The sequence below is a fragment of the Opisthorchis viverrini genome (genome assembly GCF_000715545.1).
Source record: "Opisthorchis viverrini unplaced genomic scaffold opera_v5_393, whole genome shotgun sequence".
NCBI classification, from domain to species: domain Eukaryota; kingdom Metazoa; phylum Platyhelminthes; class Trematoda; order Opisthorchiida; family Opisthorchiidae; genus Opisthorchis; species Opisthorchis viverrini.
In genome coordinates this window covers 317,788-337,657 of record NW_008752053.1, presented here as the reverse complement: position 1 = coordinate 337,657, position 19,870 = coordinate 317,788, and the positions used below count along the sequence as shown (strand labels likewise).

The window sequence follows — 19,870 nt, the reverse complement described above, 5'->3', positions numbered from 1 at the left end:
ACCGATTTAAACTTGGGGATTTACACAACCCAAACTGTTGAGTGAATCTAAGATTTTTTGAAGCAACTAGTTATGATGTAGTGCCTCTGGGGAAGGCTATCTTAGCATACTGGACAAGTTCTTTTGAAAAAACGTTTTGGAATTGGCCAAAAGTAAACATCATGGCCATAAAAGTTTACAAAAAACAAAGCAAATGTTTAGTTTCTAAGGTCATCTCCAGACGGTGACCGATTCTGGCGTTCCTTTGGGGTGTTTTTTCATACAAGATTATTAGCTTGTCATTTTGGAACTGTATACTCTCAAGTAACGACAGAAGAAACAATCACCATTGGGTTTTCAAATTCTTGTACCTAAACATAATAAATCAGGCTTGGGAAAGGATGCTCACGGTGAGAAATGCAGACATTTGGTCTAGCTTGGAGAGCTGATCTTTAAAATGGAGCCATGCCTGTTGAGGAAAGCTCTCATGGACGCTTTTGAAGGACAGTCTTCCTTCGAATAGGTTTCTACTGGGAGAGGTTGGCCGGGCAGCATCATGAATTATTGATCTAAATAGCAACATTAACCCCTTAAATTCTAAAAGAACTGATTTTAATTCCTTTGTATGTTTTTTCTGGTTTTAATCTTTTCCAACACTTTCAGTACTACTATTCTATTCGGACCATCAAAGTTGGTGGAAAATGCATTTGTAACAGCCATGCAAATCGTTGTGAACAGCGAGTAGTAGACGTAAGTCGATCTTTTAAACTGTTACCGTTTACGTTACGAGGATTCGTAAATTAATATTCATTTTCTTTGATGCTCCATTACTTTATCGAAAGCCGAGGACAGTTAATGGAGAGAGTTTTGAAAGCACACTGCTATACTATGTTAGTCAAGGTTGGTGCACCAGTGAGGATCTCAGTGATGGTCGAAACACCCTTATATTCGTTTAACGTTATATGGGCATTTCTCTTCATATCAGGTGACGAAATTCCATGTCTTAAATTCCCGAATCAGGACCCTCAGCTGTTTCGAAATGGCTAGCGAAAATGGTCTTTGTTGCACTGTCAATATTGACCTTGGTCCACTTTCGGCGTCAGTCTCGGTTTTCGGTCAAATGTTTAAAGACTTAGCTTTGGTTTCAACAGGTTGACGTATCTTAAAACCTGCCTTGAAGAAACCATAACCATACCCCTTTCTCAGCGGTCACTACGGAAGGAGGTGGTGAGTATCCCACGGTCACTATGGTTAAGAATGTTACCGAACTCATGGTTGGTATTCAACGGCGATATACTATCCAAACTGCTAACTGTTCTCCAAGAATCGTAAGCAAAACATCCAGTAGTTATATGGTTTTCGACGAAGCCATAAGTAATTCATAGGTTGTCTTTAGTTATGGTTGGTTATTGACAGTTGGGTAATGTGTCTTGTATGGGAAGTCTACCTGTTTTCATTTTAACTTTAAGGGAAAGAAAAGCTTCATTTCCTACAACTTCAGCATCTGAGGACATTGAACTTTAAAGCCGAATGAACCACCGAATAACCAAGTCATCATCGACCCGTTCAGTTCACTAATAACTTGAAGTGTGCTTAACTTCGTCTTGCCCAAGTAATGAAAATCTCAACATACTCCTTATGATTTGCTGCAGTGCACAAAAGCTACGGTCCTAGTTCTCCATACGCCACGCTTATTTGGCATGAATGCAAACCTCTAGTGACCAACGGAGCTTTAGGTTACCTTTGCACTCACTAGAAGATAACAGGATCCCATTGTGATTCCACGTAGTGTAGGTAGTTCAGTGGTTTCTGGAAGATTGGTTCCTGTTGAGGAGTGGCGAAGCCGGGATCACCGAATGGTTTCCAATCTCTTTCAGAGGGTTCCGAATTTTACCAGGGGTAGTTCCTTATTAAGAAGAACAGATAAAATTGAAAACACCCACTCGAGGAAAGGAAGCCTTTTTGGTACTTAGTTATTGGGCCCTTATTTATACATTCAGACATATATACATATATGCATAAACCTAATCAATTTAACAAATAAAGTTTCGCATAATCAAAAAGTGTCAACCCGGATGTCACAAGAAAGATGGACGTGATTGCAAGTGGGATAGGAGAGTGGATCCCTTTAAGCTTGCAAATCCAAAAAGCACTGCGGAGCTCTGTCATTCTCACTGGAAATCGTCGGAAGCATATGAATAACTCACATCTAGTTTGTGTGTTAGACTATGCCGAGAAAGTATGACGAGACTCAGAGTAGTCGTTTATGTTCAGGTTAAGTAATTACGTGCACTAGGCAAGAATCTGTTTGTTGTAGACTAATCGTGTGTTTGCAACTGAAAAGACGTAACTCAGCGCAGTTTCCGCACTAGACTTTCACAAAAATGAGTAACTAACAGCGTCAGGACGATATTCAATATATATATATATATATGTATATATGTCAGCATGAGATACACTGTCCTGATGTTAAACCACCAGCTAAAAGATTATTCAAACCATACTACGCATCACGTCCACTATTCACATACTATTAGTGCACCACCCATTCTGACTTCAATTTTCTCTTGAAGGGAGTCCCTAGGGCGGTATGTGTTTGTCAACACAACACTTGTGGCACCAACTGTGAGACATGCTGTCCAATGTTCAACCAACAACCCTGGCGCCCAGGAAGAGTCTGTGAAGGTAAGCTTTTGATGCTTGTGTGTGTGCTATCTGGCCTAGCATTTACTCTCTAATACAGTGCTCCTTCTCTGGAAGAACTCTGCAGAGATAACACCTCCAATAAGGAGAGACAGATCGGAGTTTTTTCGTTTGAGGAACTCGAGAGAATGGCCTCTCTCCTCAGAATCAACCATATATCACTTTCTGGTTCATCATACAACTGATCTACTCTCCAGGGGGAATATCATAGCAAAATTACCCTACAACGTTATCTATCACTGTCGAATAGCATATGTCCTAAACACAGGCGATGCACATGGTCATCACTATGAAGAACTCTCGTTGACTTGTATATGACTAGCTGGCCATTTAGCCGTGGCTACGTTCACAGTGTCTGAAGTTTACGCACCTTAAATGCTGATCCGAATCAATACATTTGCAGGACAAATGAATTTATTTAATGCAAACCAACAATTTTTGGTTTCCATAATCTTTAAATGCTTTCGTTTTTATCCGGAATATCCCTTTTAAAGCAGTTCTGTTTTTGGGCCTTTCTGCTTTAACTTATCCAGGGGATAATAACAGGTATATTATATTATATTTATTGGTGACACCTAGCGTATGAGGTTCACCGATGAGCAGCAGTACTGGTTACTAGCAAGGCCAATCATTTGAGATACTGCATTTTACGCTGTATCCATAGACCTGATGTAGTTATGGAGCACTCACATAATGATTAGACGAGAAAGTAATGATATGTCCTGTTTGTCATCATCTCGTCAGTGTAAGAGGTTTGTTTCACCCAGTACATTTCGAGATTGTTTGGGCTCACTTATGTTGCTAAATTATGCATGGTATGCATCAATAGTTTAGCCTGGGAGCTCTCTCGACTAATGTAACCAAACTACTAACCACCCTCACATAAAGTTTCTTTTGCAATGAAGAACAAACAGTACGCACATATATTTCCGAATAACCCCCAGATTGAACCCTTGGCCTGATGCGATTCATACTAACCAAAGCAGTGGCGTCCAATCCCTGCCTTTGCTTCAGCAATATTCAAAGCCCGAAGTTCTGTAAATCTTGATATTTTGAAATACATGACTCACAAACTGTTACGATGTGCAGCGTAGCGTAACTTGAATAATTGCCATCAACCTTTTGTACCCAGGGCGTGTTAATTAACGATTTGAATCGTAAACCACAAAAAATGTATCGTGCGAGGAAACTGCGCTCCACTACTAAAAAAAGCAACGGTAGTTAGTGTGGGTTGCACCAGTCTAAGTGTGCCAATCCCACACAGAAAGTATGGCATGAGGCATGTCCCTGTGCAAGTATTCTAGCAAAGACATCGATGAATCAACTGACGAAGCGGGTTGCGATATGGCGGTATCGTCAGCTCAGTGGGGATTTTCATCTTATGTGGGAGAATAATGCATGCACTGCTCATTAGCTGTGGCTTCAGCACGGCCAAAATCACCTGTGGCTTTCGTCTACTGTTTAGCTCATTAGTAGTGAGTGCTCACCTGTAAAATATCAGTTCTAGCTAGGCAGGCAGGGCTGGAACTAGTCACAGACGTGGATGAAAAGAAAGATATCACATGATATGCTGTGCTCAGAAAATTTTGGTAATTTGCAATTTTTTCCTCCTTGTCTTCTTTTATTCATAAGTATGCTTCGACTAGGTTTCGGTTGAAAGTTTGAGTATTTTTAAGCTTTATGTATACCTATCAGCTAGGTTTCTTGTCAGAAGTGCTCTTCGTTTTGAGGATACGTGATCTGCTTTGAAACACAATGTACGCTAAGTTTCTCTCATCCTTTCGGTAGCAATGATTACATCAGACGCTGTATTGATTACACATAACATCCTGAACTTGTAGAAGACAGAATTCTCATGTGGTTATGAAGGCCACCCAAACTTCTTCCGGTATACGGTTTTTCCAGCGATGGTTTCACAAAACAACGTAGATATTTTGAGGCGTTATCCCTCAGAATAACCAACCACATTCCTCAAAAAGACTGAGTTATGTCTTTAGTCATCTAAACTTCCAAAGTGGTATGTTTTTCCATTCTGCCTCAAATTCATTCAGAGCGTGTTTCGATGCACTGTCGTGTGTTTGGATCTATATCACTGCTATTCCTGAATGCTGAAAGTTTGGCTTGGTGATATTCAGCTACACAGGTGACCATCACCTTGCCCGATCGTATCGGGGTAAGGTTCAAATTTAAGTGAGTTTAGCGGGAGATCCTGATAAGGGTGCTATGATTTGGTAACAGTAGAATACCCTAAAGAGAGAACAGACTTGTCGTCCGTCCACTTGCCTAGCGAAGCTATAAGACAAGATAAATTACAGTGAAGGAGAGTTAATTGGTAAATGCGGTTCCTTGGGACAAGTTATGACAGATGACAAAATGCTCACCAATCGCGAATTTGTCAAGGTGATTATCTGAAATTCAGCAAGCGAAATAAAGGTTCTCACTTAGTAGAATGTGGACACACGAATTCCATTAGGTAGAGACGTACTTAGTAAATAGTTTACGCACTAGATCTTGGAAAGGGGATGCATCTCATGGTCCGAGAGGGAGAAGTGAAAATCATTTTGCTGTACGCTGAGCAAAACAATGACCCCAGGGCAATGTTAAGACTTGGTTATATGGATGATGACCATCAAGCAGTGAGTGAAACTAAGTTTATTGATTGCACTCTGGGCCTCACTTTCACTTGGTCTGTCACGCCTAGAAAATTCAAGGATATTTTAAGTCGCAAAATATTCAGGGCCTTTTCGCGATTGGTGCCATTGAAGCTAGGGAGTTCCCAGTATACTTTGACGTTTGTCGACAACGTGCAAATAGATATTTCTCTTCCATCCATCGTACTGTGGCTTCAACAGCGAGGGAACACTCAACATACCTGGAAGGACCTTACAGTTTCTTAACACCCTATTGGTGCAATACTAAAAAAATTTGAACTCCTGTAGTTCATTCAGGCGCCTTTCCATTTGAGCGCAACGTGTTAGCACCAGTCCTGCCCATTCTGTTTATAATTTTCCAGAGTGTAACTGTCACGGAAAAGCAGACAGCTGTGTGTTCAACCAAACGGTGGCCAACCTGCGTCTGAGTCAGCGAAAGGATGGTGTATTTGAAGGAGGTGGAGTATGCGTCGACTGTCGCGTGAGTCTCTTCTATGATACGCAACTGTTTGTGTCTGAATACACGGCCAAAGATACGTCAATTAGCTGCCAAGGAGGAGTTCATAGCACGATCAGCTAAAATTAAATCACTGACTTGGAGAGCTATTCCGGGGACAACTGCCGTGTAGCCCGTGGGGTATGTGAGGTTTCTCAGACAGAAATTTTGACCGGTAGGAGAAAAGGAAGCTCTGTTTTCATTTTTATCACATCACTATCTCGTCTGACAGTTTTGCGGTAAAACACATGACATGATTACTGATCATCGTCGGTCTGTGAAACTCATTCGACAAAAATCAAACGAGGCATATGGTGGCTGGATCATTCCCTGAAAATACTCTACGCAATTACGAGGATGTTTCTTTATTGGGTGTATGCTTCATCCCTTGAAATTTCCAGCTGCCTGACGTTGTTTTCCTCACGACGTTCAGACATATCCCCACTTGACATACCATTACATAATACGTAGGTTCTCCGTACAGCATAATTCGGTTAAATTTAATGCGACGAATTTTGCGCATTGCGCAAGGTATAATATTTGCAGTTTAATAGACGCTTCGTAGTGTTATCAGTTAGCTCAGGTGAAGTTTGGGCTTAAATAAAACAGTTCCTTCTACAACTGTGAGAACCACATTCATTTGCCACCTGGTTGTCCATGAATTCATCCAATAAACCCTTCTTATACCGCTTCCCCGGATTGCCCAAAAGAGTAGCGGCTGTAGAGTGAGAGCATTCCCGGTCGGGCTGTTGTGCCCTATTTTAGTTAGAAAGTCAGTACATTGCAAAAACTATAAGCAATTTCACCGGCCACGCTCCCTAATATCGCCAAGTTACTACGTACAACAGAAAATACCGGCAGCTGTGTCTCTAAAGTCACCACTTCCTAGCTAGCTGTCGTTGACCCGACCTGTGTAACTAGTGGGACTCTGAATATGTGTTATGTATCTGAACGGGTACGACCAACGACTATAAGCAACTTGAGAATGGGCGCACAAATCGTCAACTATGATTGCGGAGAAACGAAGACCGAGCCCTCTGAGGAGAGCTTTTGAAAGAAGTGCGGTCCTTCTCGGGTTAAGGCGCAACATGCCGAAGAAAGTACGAAGTCTGAAGGTTCAAATTTTCGGAAAATAAAATTGGCCATAAGTCGAAAATTAAACGGTTTTTAAGAATACTAGTATCCCCAACAATGTGTTCAGTGGATGTGACGTTTGGGATTGTGCTCCCTGACACCATGTGTTACTGAAAATCCTGGCAAATTTCAGGGCAAACCCACCTCAGTATTGAGGATTTACGTGTCCGTAGCGAGGTGCAAATGGTGTTTTTCACCCCGCTCCACCTCGGATATTCAAGCTGATTCATCGGCTATCAGTCTGACATTTCAATTGCTCTAAACATTCAGTATCGGCCACCCTTTGATTGTACGTTGGTTTCAGATGTGGCGTCCAAGGAAAAAAATGAGCGTTAGGTAACGGAGGTATCAATCCGCTTCTTCTTGCTCAAAGTGAAAATCTGATTGACCCTAGAGTTGACAGTGCTGTTCTCCCTGTTGTTGAGTTGTGGAGCGCTGGTTTACTTACATCCCTGTTATGTTGGGTGAATTTTCAGTGAATTCGACAGCGAGGAATGGCAAGAAAAGCTGATATTGACAAAAGTTACTTTTTGGCATTTGCCTACTTATCTATTTGAGTATGGAATTGAATCGGGCATTTACATGCTACAGGTGTAAAATCCCGTTTAAAACAACCCAAAAATTCATTCGTCACTCGAGGATTTTTGGTTTTAGAGTTTTTCGTTACTCATTGCGTTTATGGCTGCATAGGCGCCTGTGTATAGCTTCTCGTATCACATGCGACGGCTCCTCCTCGATAAATTCCACTTGTTTTTCAAACATAGGAGGACACGACCGGAATCAACTGTGAGAGCTGCAAACCCGGGTACTACCGACCTCTTCACGTGCGCCCGGATTCCCCCCACCCTTGTGTGAAATGTGAGTGCGACACGGCAGGTTCAACTGGAGTTTGTGTTTCGAACGAACGCGAAATTCCCAATCGGGTGGGTTGGTTGCTTGTATTGATTGTTCGTTTTGTTTCACTGGAAATGACAGTTTGCCACTAACGATGAAGACTAACACTGTTTTTCTTCGTTGATCAGAGGAAGTATTACATCACGTATGTAACAAAATAATTAAAGAAGCTAGTATTATGACTTTAAAGGTTATCGGTTAGCTGTTCTTTGCATCTCCGCTCATAATTTGCTGCCCTTCTCGTTGAAAATCTAGTACCCAGGTGATTGTATCTGTAAGGAGGGCTTCGCAGGGAAGCGGTGTGACCAATGTGCGGAAGGTTACCGTCGTTCAGACATGGATCCGTCCAAATGTGTGCCATGCACATGTGATGTTCGTGGAAGCTCTCGAGGTGGGAGCTACCGATGCGAACCCCCGTGCAACTGCAAGGTGAGTGATAATGTTAATAAGGATATATTATTCACGGTACAAAACACTAATACCATACTAATCTCGTTACTAATACCAATACACCACGATTATTCTAGGTTAACGTGAACCCGGATTCATACTGTCGAGAGTGTCAACCTGGCTACTTCAATCTGGATGCGGAGAACCCAGAAGGTTGTCAACCGTGTTACTGTTCTGGTTTGACGGATAAGTGCGATGGAATCAGCCCGATAACTGCATTGGTGAGTCAGTGTGCTGTAAAATAATCTTCGTTGGTAAACAAAGGTTGGATCTATGTGAGTAGTTTAAAGGCTGTTTGTGAACTTTCATGGTCATTGATGAAACCTCTTGCTAATTTCAGATGCGTTTGTGGTCACTATATAGGCTGTCCAATCTGTTAAAAAGGTCCAGAAATGTCATCGTCGATTCAGGTTGTCAATAGTATTTCTATTGACAAAACCCTCCTCAGCGCGCAGAATCTCAAGTAACCTGTCACTATAAAGTTAATAATACACAGAATTTCTTGTATTTAGCTAGATTCACACCTCGGATTCCAGGAACGGTATACCTGATCTCGAAGGTTAGAGCCAGTTGGGGTGTTCCGTCCGTTCAGCAGGTGGCTATAGCTAAGATATGTAATGTGACTAACTATGCTGTCGATCTTGCGGGAACAAGCCCGGTGAACAGTCTTAGATATCTAGCTCTTTTGAAAACTCGTTTGTGTACAGTAAAACCAAAAACGGGGTTTAACCACTGGTCTAGCAGTGCATACTGGCCATCACACATCGACCTGAGCCGTCAGTTTCCTAAACATCACGTCGCATCCCAAATCATAGTTGGTATAAACTACTAGACCACGAAAACCTGTGTACACTCTACATTTTGGCTCCTGAAATACTGATATATTTGTCATATTTTTACACGTTAGGGTTTTCGTGAAGAATTCTATATCGTGTATAATGTCTTACCAAGCGCTTCTTTATGGATCAGAATCTGAAAAAAGATGAGTGCTTTGTGTAGACCATCCACTCGGTCAGATGCGGACGCTATCTGAAAACTCAAAGGGCACTGGGCTTTTGATAACCATTCATGATCATTCCAACACGAGTGATAAGCAAACTAACGCAGATCGAGATTAAATGCCTAGCGTGAATCTACTGAAACAGTGCCACATAAATTGGCATCGGAATGGCCTGAGGCTGAGCTTTCCAAACTTTCAGCCCATAGGAGCAGGTAGTTAAAATTAATGCTGGTTAAACCAGCTACTTTTTCACAAAACAGCAGGTTGATCGGTGAGACAAACTGCTGATCAGAGAACGTGCTAAATACATAGGAACTTCAATCCTATACCAATTCTAGCTTTTCCACTGTGTTTACCTTCAGTACCATTGGATTTGAACAACTCTTAGTGAGTTTTGGGTTGGATCGTGAGAGAGTAACCTGGATGCAAAATGGGTTTGTATCCGTCTACAATGGTCGAAATTTCGTTTTGTAATTTTGTTTCTTACCACTACTTTGGAATCAATATCAGTGACCCACAGCGTAGTGGCGTCTACAATGGTCGAAATTTCGTTTTGTAATTTTGTTTCTTACCACTAGTTTGGAATCAATATCAGTGACCCACCAGCAGCGTAGTGGAGAAGTGAGTTAAAATTTATGCTTAGAGGTTCCCGACGAACTCACTTTGTGAACAGAGATTTGATTTACTCCACTCCTTCACTAGAAAAGTCACCTGGATGGCTAGATAGTTTGGAGGTGCTGGTGTGGGTTTGATCTGCGGTCGCGAGAGGCTAGTCCATTCATCCACCTCTGCCTAATTAGGTGCTTTGGTGTTTGAGTTCAAATCATAAATGCAGTGTTTTCATTGGTCAGACAAATGAGAAATGTTCATTACCTTCTAAAGAGTAGCCTTGGTAACGAGTTCTCACTTAGGAGGTCTTCCATACTTAATATAATTTTTGCTACCCCTTCCACTCCGTTTCTGATGAGCTGTGAGCAGCATTGAGGACTAAACTGCATCTTAGATGACAGTCGCCGGGGTGCAGCAAACCTGGCAAAGTTTTGTCAAACGAGTTCACATCTTTTGAAAGCGCTCTGTTGTTATCAGTTTTATTCATGCATTTTTTAGCCGAGTGACTGGCACAGCAGACGCCTTGGTTCGGGTGGGACATATTGTGATACTTTTTTTTTCCACCGTTGCCCTTTTCTGTGTATATTTACAAAAGATTCATGTTTTAACTCTTCTGCCTTGTTCTTTTGGTAACAGACTCTTGAACAAAACGGGCTTCTTGGTGCCGTAAGTCTTCCATACACTAATTACGTAAGCTGACTGTAAACCATTTTTAGACCACATTGACAGTGGTTCATAATGATCGTGTTCCCGTCCTTTCAGGTCTCAACGCTCAATGGCTGGTCCATTTTGTTTCCCGGCACTTCAACGGACAGTGGGTATCTAGTATCCTACCGGGACGATAATGGTGGTGAAGGTGAAAGCAGTTTCTTGTTAGCCGATGTTCGTATTGTCGAGTCTTGGCTCAGTGCCGCCAGTTTACGTCCTATAGACAGAGGTTACTACTGGTCGGCCCCGACAGACTACCTGGGCAAGCAGCTGACCGCCTATCGAAGTCAGCTGACAGTGATTTTGCGGTTCAACTCACCAACAATGCAGGCTTTTGGCGTCAGCTATTCCTCTGATACATCAAGAAGGATAAGCACTAGTTCGTTGGCAATCAGAGATCAGTTAGATGCCATGTGGCTCAGTGAACCAGATATTGTGCTAGAGGTAAGTTCTTCGAGAGTGTTACATTGCATCTACATGAAGTCGTATGAGTAGAACAGTTTCTATCGGTTTTCTCAATCATCTTTCAATGCACAGGATCATAGCTTGCTATCGTCCGAATAAACAGGATTACATGAGATGTGGAATGACAGATCATTAGATCCAAATGCGTCAGGAAATGTGTTAGCTAAGTCGAATTCTCAACATTTTATGGCGTGCGATAGAGACAATCTCGTTAATAAATGCGCATCAGACACTAGATTCTCCTTCATTGACACTTTTCGCCTGGACGAATAGCGACCGGTTACGTGACTCACTGACGACCTTGCTCCAGGAGTCTGTGACAATGAATTACATTTAAATACTCTACGTCCGTCCGATAAGCAGCTGAACACCCCGGCCACTACCAACACTTCTTCGCTAGAATCTTTGCTCAGTTAAAATAAATTAATGACTTGAATTATTATGCTATTAGCTAGTCAAGAGAACTTTTACCTACTGAAACAGGACGCTTATCTTCACAGTGTGTTAGGATGGTATAAGACGCTTTTGATACTTGAATGGTACTCATCAGATCAATTGAGTGCATAGTTGACTGTGCAAACCCAGGTACCATGGGTGGTGGTGTAAGGAGATCTAGTGACTTTCCAATAAAATTTATTCCATTAATTAAAGCCAATCTATGTTGAAAAGCCCAGAAGCACTAAACAGTTTGGTTTATCCATATTGGGAATTATCAGCATCTCACGAAACTCAATAAGTTTTCGACACTCCGGCCCGTGGTTGAACCGTTTGGCCACCTAACACTTCGACTGATCGGCAATTTGGTCAGCTTTTACTCTTTATTGAACACCACCAAATCCCCCCACGTTACCATCAGTCAGTATGCGGCTCAGGAGAAGACGTAATGTGGATTCCATGCTTGAAAGATGAGCGGCGCTATATGAGAGCAACGTGAGAGCTAATTAAATTGCTGCTTAGCTGCTCGCGGCCAGAAGGTTAACCGTTCAACTACTGGCAGAAAGTTCTCAGGTTCGAAATTCAGAGTCTCTGGAAATTCGCACTACTTTTGATTCCCAATAAGGGTGAAACAGAAACGGCTTTTCAGCATAGACTGGCTTCAATGCGGGACTAAATCCTTTGTCGTTATAAAGTAGCGGACAGGTTTATGTGCAGGAATATATGTGTCAACTTCAAACTAAGATTTTCATCCTACCGGTGACAAAAGCAGTCAAAAGACCTGCTTTTTCATGTTCATCATTCGTTTTGTGGGATGCAAGTTTTCCTGTTTCCCATTTCCAGGGCAATGGGTATCGTTTGGCGTATATGCTTCCTCCAGATTATCGAGCCAATCATTTGATCATTGAGATACCTCTGAGTGAGTCCTCCTTCAGAGTGCTTGTGGAACCGCCTTCCTCCGTGCCTTTGGACCGTATTCCAATTGATCTTTCTCAGGGAAGCCTGGCAAGCAGCAGGATAGCTCCTTACGGTGGAAGCAATGGAATTCAGCTGCCCGGACGACCAGCTACCATTGCAGATATGGTCGCAGTCTTGTCTAAGTTGGACAGGTTCTTGATTAAAGTGAAGTATATAAGCGACCAAGCCACGATTGAGTAAGTTTGAATGCGGAGTCGAATGGTTTCAGAATGCAGTGTCACTTGTCCTGATCGTTGTGTTCTTTGACTTAGGTAACGGCTTCAGGTTAAGCCGCAGGGCTCTCTCCAACTTGCTTCTACGAAATGCAGTAGATCGTCACTCATAAACTGTGGATGGAAACTGTGGCTTCTTGTTTTATGTCACGGTCTCATCAACTTCAATTTTCGCTCAGACGACAACCCCATTTAGGTGCTTTATTACTGCAACGAAGGTCCAATTTCCGCAATATGTTCCAAGTTGTGAAATTTCATATTCATGAATTAAAACTTCGTCTCCTGTCTTCTGGATGTACATAGGGTACTTAGCTAACCCGTTAAATGTCTACAAATATGCAATACATGATTATCACATTCATTAGTTTCATTTCCGCCAGTCTTGAGTAGGACGTAAGCAAACATGTCAGATGTGGCAAAAGTTACGGAAACCCTTTTTCTCTAGCTGAACCATTTCGAAAGACTGATTGAAAGTGGTTCCTGCTGTAGAATGAACTGTTCTTAGAAGGATCACCAGCACGTCTCGAAACACCAAGCTTAAGCTTGGTCCATCCTTGGCATCTCCGGACAAGCAAATGTACAGCAGTTTTTCAGAGGGTTACGCAAACACTGCTGTTTGTCATGACAACCAATCTTACCATAATGGATTCTGCATGCACAGCTTGCTTATTCATCATGTTAATTAGGGTACCGTGCTGCACAAATCCATTGGCATACTCAGTACGCGGTCACTATCTCCGAAACCGCACCCTCTTGCTATTTTCACCTGAACAGGTGAAAGCAGACTGAGAGATAAGGGATAAGATTGTTGCAAAGCCTATTACAAGCCGGGTATTTCACTGTAATCAACAAAGCCAACTTTCCACTTGGCCCTATCCTCCCTGGAAAAGCTTTGTGATTGCTTTACGTAACTTTTACTCAGACAAGGAAAAAGCTTGCTTATTCATCATGTTAATTAGGGTACCGTGCTGCACAAATCCATTGGCATACTCAGTACGCGGTCACTATCTCCGAAACCGCACCCTCTTGCTATTTTCACCTGAACAGGTGAAAGCAGATTGAGAGATAAGGGATAAGATTGTTGCAAAGCCTATTACGACCCGGGTATTTCACTGTAATCAACAAAGCCAACTTTCCACTTGGTCCTATCCTCCCTGGAAAAGCTTTGTGATTGCTTTACGTAACTTTTACTCAGTACAAGGAAAAACACGTAGAAGGTCTAAACTTTGAACGAGGAATTCCTTACGCACGAAGTATGAAAATCGGTCTTTTGCCCACCAGTCTTTGTCAAGAGCGATACAGAACCATTTTGAAACAGGCAGATTAGTTACGTGAGAATTCCTCCGTATTTTGGGCGGAGTTTTGCTGCTCTTCAGTAAAATCCATGTTTGATACCAGGCCAGATAGATCTCCTTTCGAGAATGAAGCCTGTATTTGATGGAACCAATCAAATTTGCGATATCTCGATGATGGACATCGGTCTAACAGCCAAGCTAATTACAGCAGACAGACAGCCAGTTAAGGGAGACTCAACACCTTGTTATTTGATAATTGACGGACGATTCGTTCGCTGTTTTTGAACGTGAAGACCGGAAATTCTAGTTGCTTTGGCCTGGTTACTTGATGCAACGTCGAACGGATGCAAGACTCATGGTTTTACCGTGTTTTTCATCCACTTTTTGTTTCCCATGATGTTTTGCGAAATTACACAATGGCCGGTACACAATTTCAAGGTCATGAAGTAGGACATGATAAACCAGTCCATTCACTTGTGTGAAAACGGACTCTGAAGTTCTACCATGAGCAAAGCTTCGGAAGGCATTGATCCTTCTCTAAAGCAACTCAAACACTGTATAAGTTTCGCAGACCCATCCTGCTGACATCTGTAGATGCTTTGTGAAGCAGTTTGTTTCACTGTGTCCCATTAGATTTTACGGTTTTTCAGAATGCCACAATGTTTGTTCGTCATTCTGATTCTAGGCTGCGATTTACTCGCCAATGAAAAACGCTACTGATAGTATCGTTTATTTTCGAAAAGCATGGTGAAAATAAATTCAAGCGATAGATGTGGAAGTGTTACAGGAAAAGAATGGATAAAACGAAGGAATCGTCCCATTCGAAACAGCGCCACTAACAGATCCAGTCAGACAAGATGAATCTTAACGTACGTAAGAATGTTTGATATGGAAAAACGCGTCTAAAGACCAGCAACTGAAGAAAGGACAAACAATGCCAAGTACTGGCGCGGTAAGCGCCAGCACAATTAAGGCTCACCCATCAGACATAGAGTGTTCATCACACTGGGTCAGGTGTGAAACTTAATGGAAAGAATGAACAATCAGCGCCATGCACCACACATTAGTGTTTTAAATATATAGAGTCAAAAATGGCAAGAAAACACAAGTCACTCACTGTGACCTTAGGAAGTCTCAGTCTAATAACAGCCTCGGCGGGTTAAAGAAACCAGATCCCTCAATAAGAAATTATCATCGGTTGGTGGACCAAAAGGTCGACATCACACTCGACTGGACGTAGAGCTGAGACTATGGTGGGGGAACAATCGTCGGCACTGTACTTCTGATTTTTCTCATTCCAAATAGTCATTCCGCGCCCACCGATACTATACGTACGTCTAACACAGTTGCTCAACGCTCCCAAACGGCGATTAGGTTAGGTCTCATGAAAGAAGTCGACGTAGATGGTTTCAACTCATAAAACAGGGTGTATCCAAGTTGACGGGAGCGTTTTGCGAGTTCCCTTGCAACCCGATTATGACGAGCACACCTAGCATCATGCGTGATCCAGAAGGACTGTAGAATATGCACCAAACTCTTCGGTCGGCCACAGTTTCCACGCGTGAACATCATCTGGCCTCCGTGATCATACCGAGTGCTTCTAACTCGTCCTTGGTGGCTTGCACAGGAGCTGGATACTGCAAATAAATATTAGAGGAAACACTCGTCCTGGAAACAATCCATCCATTCGACAGAGGCGAAGCGATCAACTCTCGTAAATCGCGACCGTCAACGCTGTTGTGTAGACTGTCGCCCCAAGCAGCGACCAGGTCTTCCTTGGTGTTTACACATGCACTTTGGACTCGGATCAGAAGGCTGTGATCTCGAACAATCTCGCCAAATGCGGAATAACCGACCGCATCTCATAGTACTCGGCGCTGGGTGGACGGAATCCTTTTCATACGCGCTCTCCACTGCATCGGAATGATTGTGCTCAGACTAGGGAGCGACTATGTCAGTCGCTCGTTTTTTTTAATGGACATGATCGCAAACATAAAAGGTGAGTACAAGAGATAGATGTGGAAGGGGAAAATATTACAGAACACTATTATTTATTTATTTATTTATTTATTTTTGAAGAGCATGGTCAGAAACATAAAAAGTGAATGCAAGCAACGAATGCGAAAGGGTAACAGGAAGAGATGAGATAAAAGAGAGGAACGTCTCTTTTGATTTCATGCCACCAACAGTTCAAGTCAGATGGGATGAATCCCAACGTATGCAAAAATTTTGGTACGGAAACACGCGAAGAAAGGACAAATAATGTTGAATGCTCTTCAAGGCGTGGTAAGCGCTAACACAATCAATACTCGCACATCAGGCACAAAGTGTCCGTTATACTGGGTCTGATGTGAGATTAAATGGCAAACATTTTAAACTCAGCGCCATATGCCACGCATAAAAGTGTCATAAGTACGCAGAGAGTCCACAATGGCAAGCTAATACAAGTCACCGACTGAGACCTGAGGAAGTCCCAGTCCAATATCAGCCTTGGCGGTGTTTAAATCTGAAATCATATTCAGTATGAAGATTTCACCACTTGCTTATCCATATACTTGCGACTCTAAGCTACATTAATATTCCTCTGGATGGCCTTCATAAACGGTCTTCAAGTTTGGCAGGCTAATGTATTCTTCACCACTGTACATCTAAACAAGTGTGGCCACAATGGATGAATTTCAGTCACTTTAAATTAACTTATCACAGGCCTCAGGAATAGCTAGGCTAGTGCGTAAACTACACTGCCGATAGCTCGTGGAGCTGAACTAACTTACTGTCTAATCATAAGGCTTCTGAAAGCTCTTCGACAGCCCATGACCGGTTTCGATCTCCTTGAGTCTTGTCAAAGACGCAGACTACGATAAACGAGGGATTCAGCTGGATTAAGTTGAGTCTCCTATCAAGGTCGAATTCGTGTGCAAATGACTTAATTTGGTTGACACAGAACCCATTCATGCCTTATGAACTCGTCTATTTCAGTCTTTCACTGAACAGTTCATCTTCGTCCTTTATTTTCGTTGAAGATTACGCCAAGTTAAACTTGAGAGGGCGGAGCGTGACCCAGACGGCCGAATTCCCAGTCTCGAAGAGTGCATCTGTCCAGTTGGTCACACCGGAACTTCGTGCGAATCTTGTGCGTTTGGGTACTGGCGTTCACAGGACGTGAACGTCACAACGGAACAACCTACAATACTGGGAATGTGGCGCGGCCAAGTTGAAAAATGCGTGCCTTGTGAATGCCATGGTCATTCGGCTCACTGTGACGAACGGACGGGTAAATGCACAGTGAGTGAAAGCCAGACTAACGTCGTTACTACCCAAACAACTCAGTTTTTTGACAAGCGTGTAATCTGGTTTATTATCCTTATATTTAAAATCCAAATCTCACGAAACTTATGACTACTTAGGTCTTAGAACACTAGTCAACAACAGCTTCGCTGACCTGGACTATTGGGTGTGGCTGTGAATCAGAGTATGGATCGCTCATTTCAAAGATCGGTAAACCCCTAAACCAATGTGATAAATTCGTGTGTGCTGAAACTTTTGCACCGAAGCTCGCTCTTTCGGCGAGGGAAGGCTCCACTCACCTGCTCTGCCTGATTGATTCACCAAAAGGTCCGAACGACGGATGGTTGACTGTTTCAATTCAAAAACTCTTCTAATTATTCCTTCAGGATTTCCAAGATGAGTAGCGCCAAAGATGCTATTCGAGTCTAACCAGACGAAAAAGCGATTAGATGATGGTGGCCATTGTCTATATTGTGTTAGTATGAATCATGTGTGTGAAAAATTCATGATATGCTCAGTGCAAATAAAATGGAAAACTTTTCATTCCTGGAAACAGCTGTTGAAATTCGCGGATCCAGGTGGAACTTCATTGCTGCGATGCATATTCATGTGAGAAGGTTCTTCTTGGTCATTTCTGACGTGGAAACATCTCTACTGACGGAGTACTCCAAAGTGTTCTGGAAATGTTTTCCCCTGAGGAAAGCATTTCTCAGTACATGCAAAAAATTAATATTATGTACAACGTGAATGCTGATTGCAGGGAGGGGGCACACTTTTGTGGATTATGATCGGTGAAAGGCCATTCTTAGTTGCTCGTCACGGTACGTACCTTTAAAGTTCTCCCAGATAAATACAATCTACGTGAAAGCGCGTGAAACTCTGAAGACCTCCAAAAGCAACCGTCATCCTGTCGATTGGACCAAACATTTGTCCTCTACGCAGTTTACGGAGTGTTTTTGCCCTATCTCTGTGGCTGAGCATTGCCCGACTGTGGCCCTAGAATGCCCCAGTCCAACAAATACCTCGGGGAATGGAGAGAATCAGTTGTCTCAATATGAAATGATCGACACTTGGTTAAACAAAACATTGACACCGCAATCAATGACAAGTATGTCTGCAACAATACAATCGGATGTTCATCAGCATTATAGTTCTGTCCTTGGATTAGCTGTTGGTTGTTCGGGGATTTTTAGAATTCACGCTCACATCACTTTCGTTTGAGCAGTCTTCCTCCTGGCCTGGAACGATTGTTCTAGGTTATCCACGCCAGTGGGGTGGAGAAGCACTGGACCCCAGTTTCTCTCTTACTAGAGTTCACCAACAGTGTTTTATGTTGGCCGTGCCGGGGTTCGAACTCGGCGTGGTTTCAACCTAGTCCACAAACATGGCCGACATTTAAGGATCATGCGATGCCAAAAAATGTTTGTCCAGAGGCTTTGTAGTCATGTGATAAGAACCGCTTAACAGCTGGGTCATGAGATACATTATAAACGTGGTGAAGATCCAGTTAATTGGCAGTTTCCAGCCAGTTTTTCAGTGGTCGATCGGTCAAGTCGACATTGAAATCATTTGCTGCACACTCCATTCCAATGGCATTCAAATGATACTATTTGCAGCAAAGACATGAGGGAGAGAATATGAACTCGCACCTCATGAGTGTTTTTTGCACTAATCCGGGACAGCCTCACTCATTTAACCGATTTTCCTTTCCGGATACATGTCCTATAGGCACGTATACTGGTTTCCATCACCGAAGAAAAACTCAAACCACGTTAGTCCATACCGCTGAATGTACAATCATTTTATCACGTTCTCTCTCCGCACTTCGAACTTCAGGACTGCCAACACAACACAGCTGGAGATAAATGTGAGCTATGTGCGCCAGGCTTCTACGGGGATCCAAAGTCTGGAAGTCCAACGGCTTGTCAACCATGTGAATGTCCCAATCTGGCCAATAAGAAGACAGATTCATGTGTAGCCAACGAACAATCGCCTCCGACAGATCTTCGACCTTATTTGTGTTTGGACTGTGAAGATTTGTGAGTATTTATTTTATGGTTACTCGGGCTCCGGTGTTCGGCAGTACACTGGCATTGGTCTGATCAAAGAGTTTACAGTTAGGGAAGCATCTAGCCGAATGAACTCCCTTAGGGGTTAAGGAATTGATAGCCAGTAGGATGAACGAATTCCCAGAACAGACGTCGTGGATCCTACCCTATCTGGTATGATGTCTATTAGGGTGATTGACATCTGGCTTCCCATTCATGTGGTAAGGAACACTGATTATTTTCAAGCTCCAAACGAGCGAATATGAATCCACAAGACTGGAAAATGATTGCTGGGACCCCATAGAATAAAGAAATTTAGAGCTGGATCATGCATCATCCTATGATCTGCTGTTCAGTTTGATGAAGTGACAAAGTTTTGATGGATACATGTATTCAAATTCGACAATTAATACTTAGCAACTCATACGATACATGAATGTATCCACAGATCTGATGGTGTGAGATGAACATATTTCCTTTCAGTCACTCGTGGCCATAAGTTCACAGCGTTCAGCTACAACCTGA

General features: G+C 42.7%; 1 protein-coding gene across 1 annotated transcript in view; it reads left to right on the top strand.

Annotated features, from left to right (window-relative positions):
• T265_10681 (hypothetical protein) overlaps positions 1–19,870 on the top strand; it is a gene marked incomplete at both ends in the record, with an annotated part of 100,422 nt that overhangs the window by 19,367 nt on the left and 61,185 nt on the right. Inside the window, 11 exons of the mRNA XM_009177136.1 lie at positions 643–729; positions 2,553–2,664; positions 5,696–5,814; positions 7,728–7,886; positions 8,113–8,286; positions 8,385–8,528; positions 10,553–10,582; positions 10,679–11,068; positions 12,368–12,678; positions 17,033–17,294; positions 19,134–19,336. Of these exons, the coding sequence (XP_009175400.1) occupies positions 643–729; positions 2,553–2,664; positions 5,696–5,814; positions 7,728–7,886; positions 8,113–8,286; positions 8,385–8,528; positions 10,553–10,582; positions 10,679–11,068; positions 12,368–12,678; positions 17,033–17,294; positions 19,134–19,336 (1,991 nt within the window). The remainder of the gene's footprint in view (positions 1–642; positions 730–2,552; positions 2,665–5,695; positions 5,815–7,727; positions 7,887–8,112; positions 8,287–8,384; positions 8,529–10,552; positions 10,583–10,678; positions 11,069–12,367; positions 12,679–17,032; positions 17,295–19,133; positions 19,337–19,870) is intronic.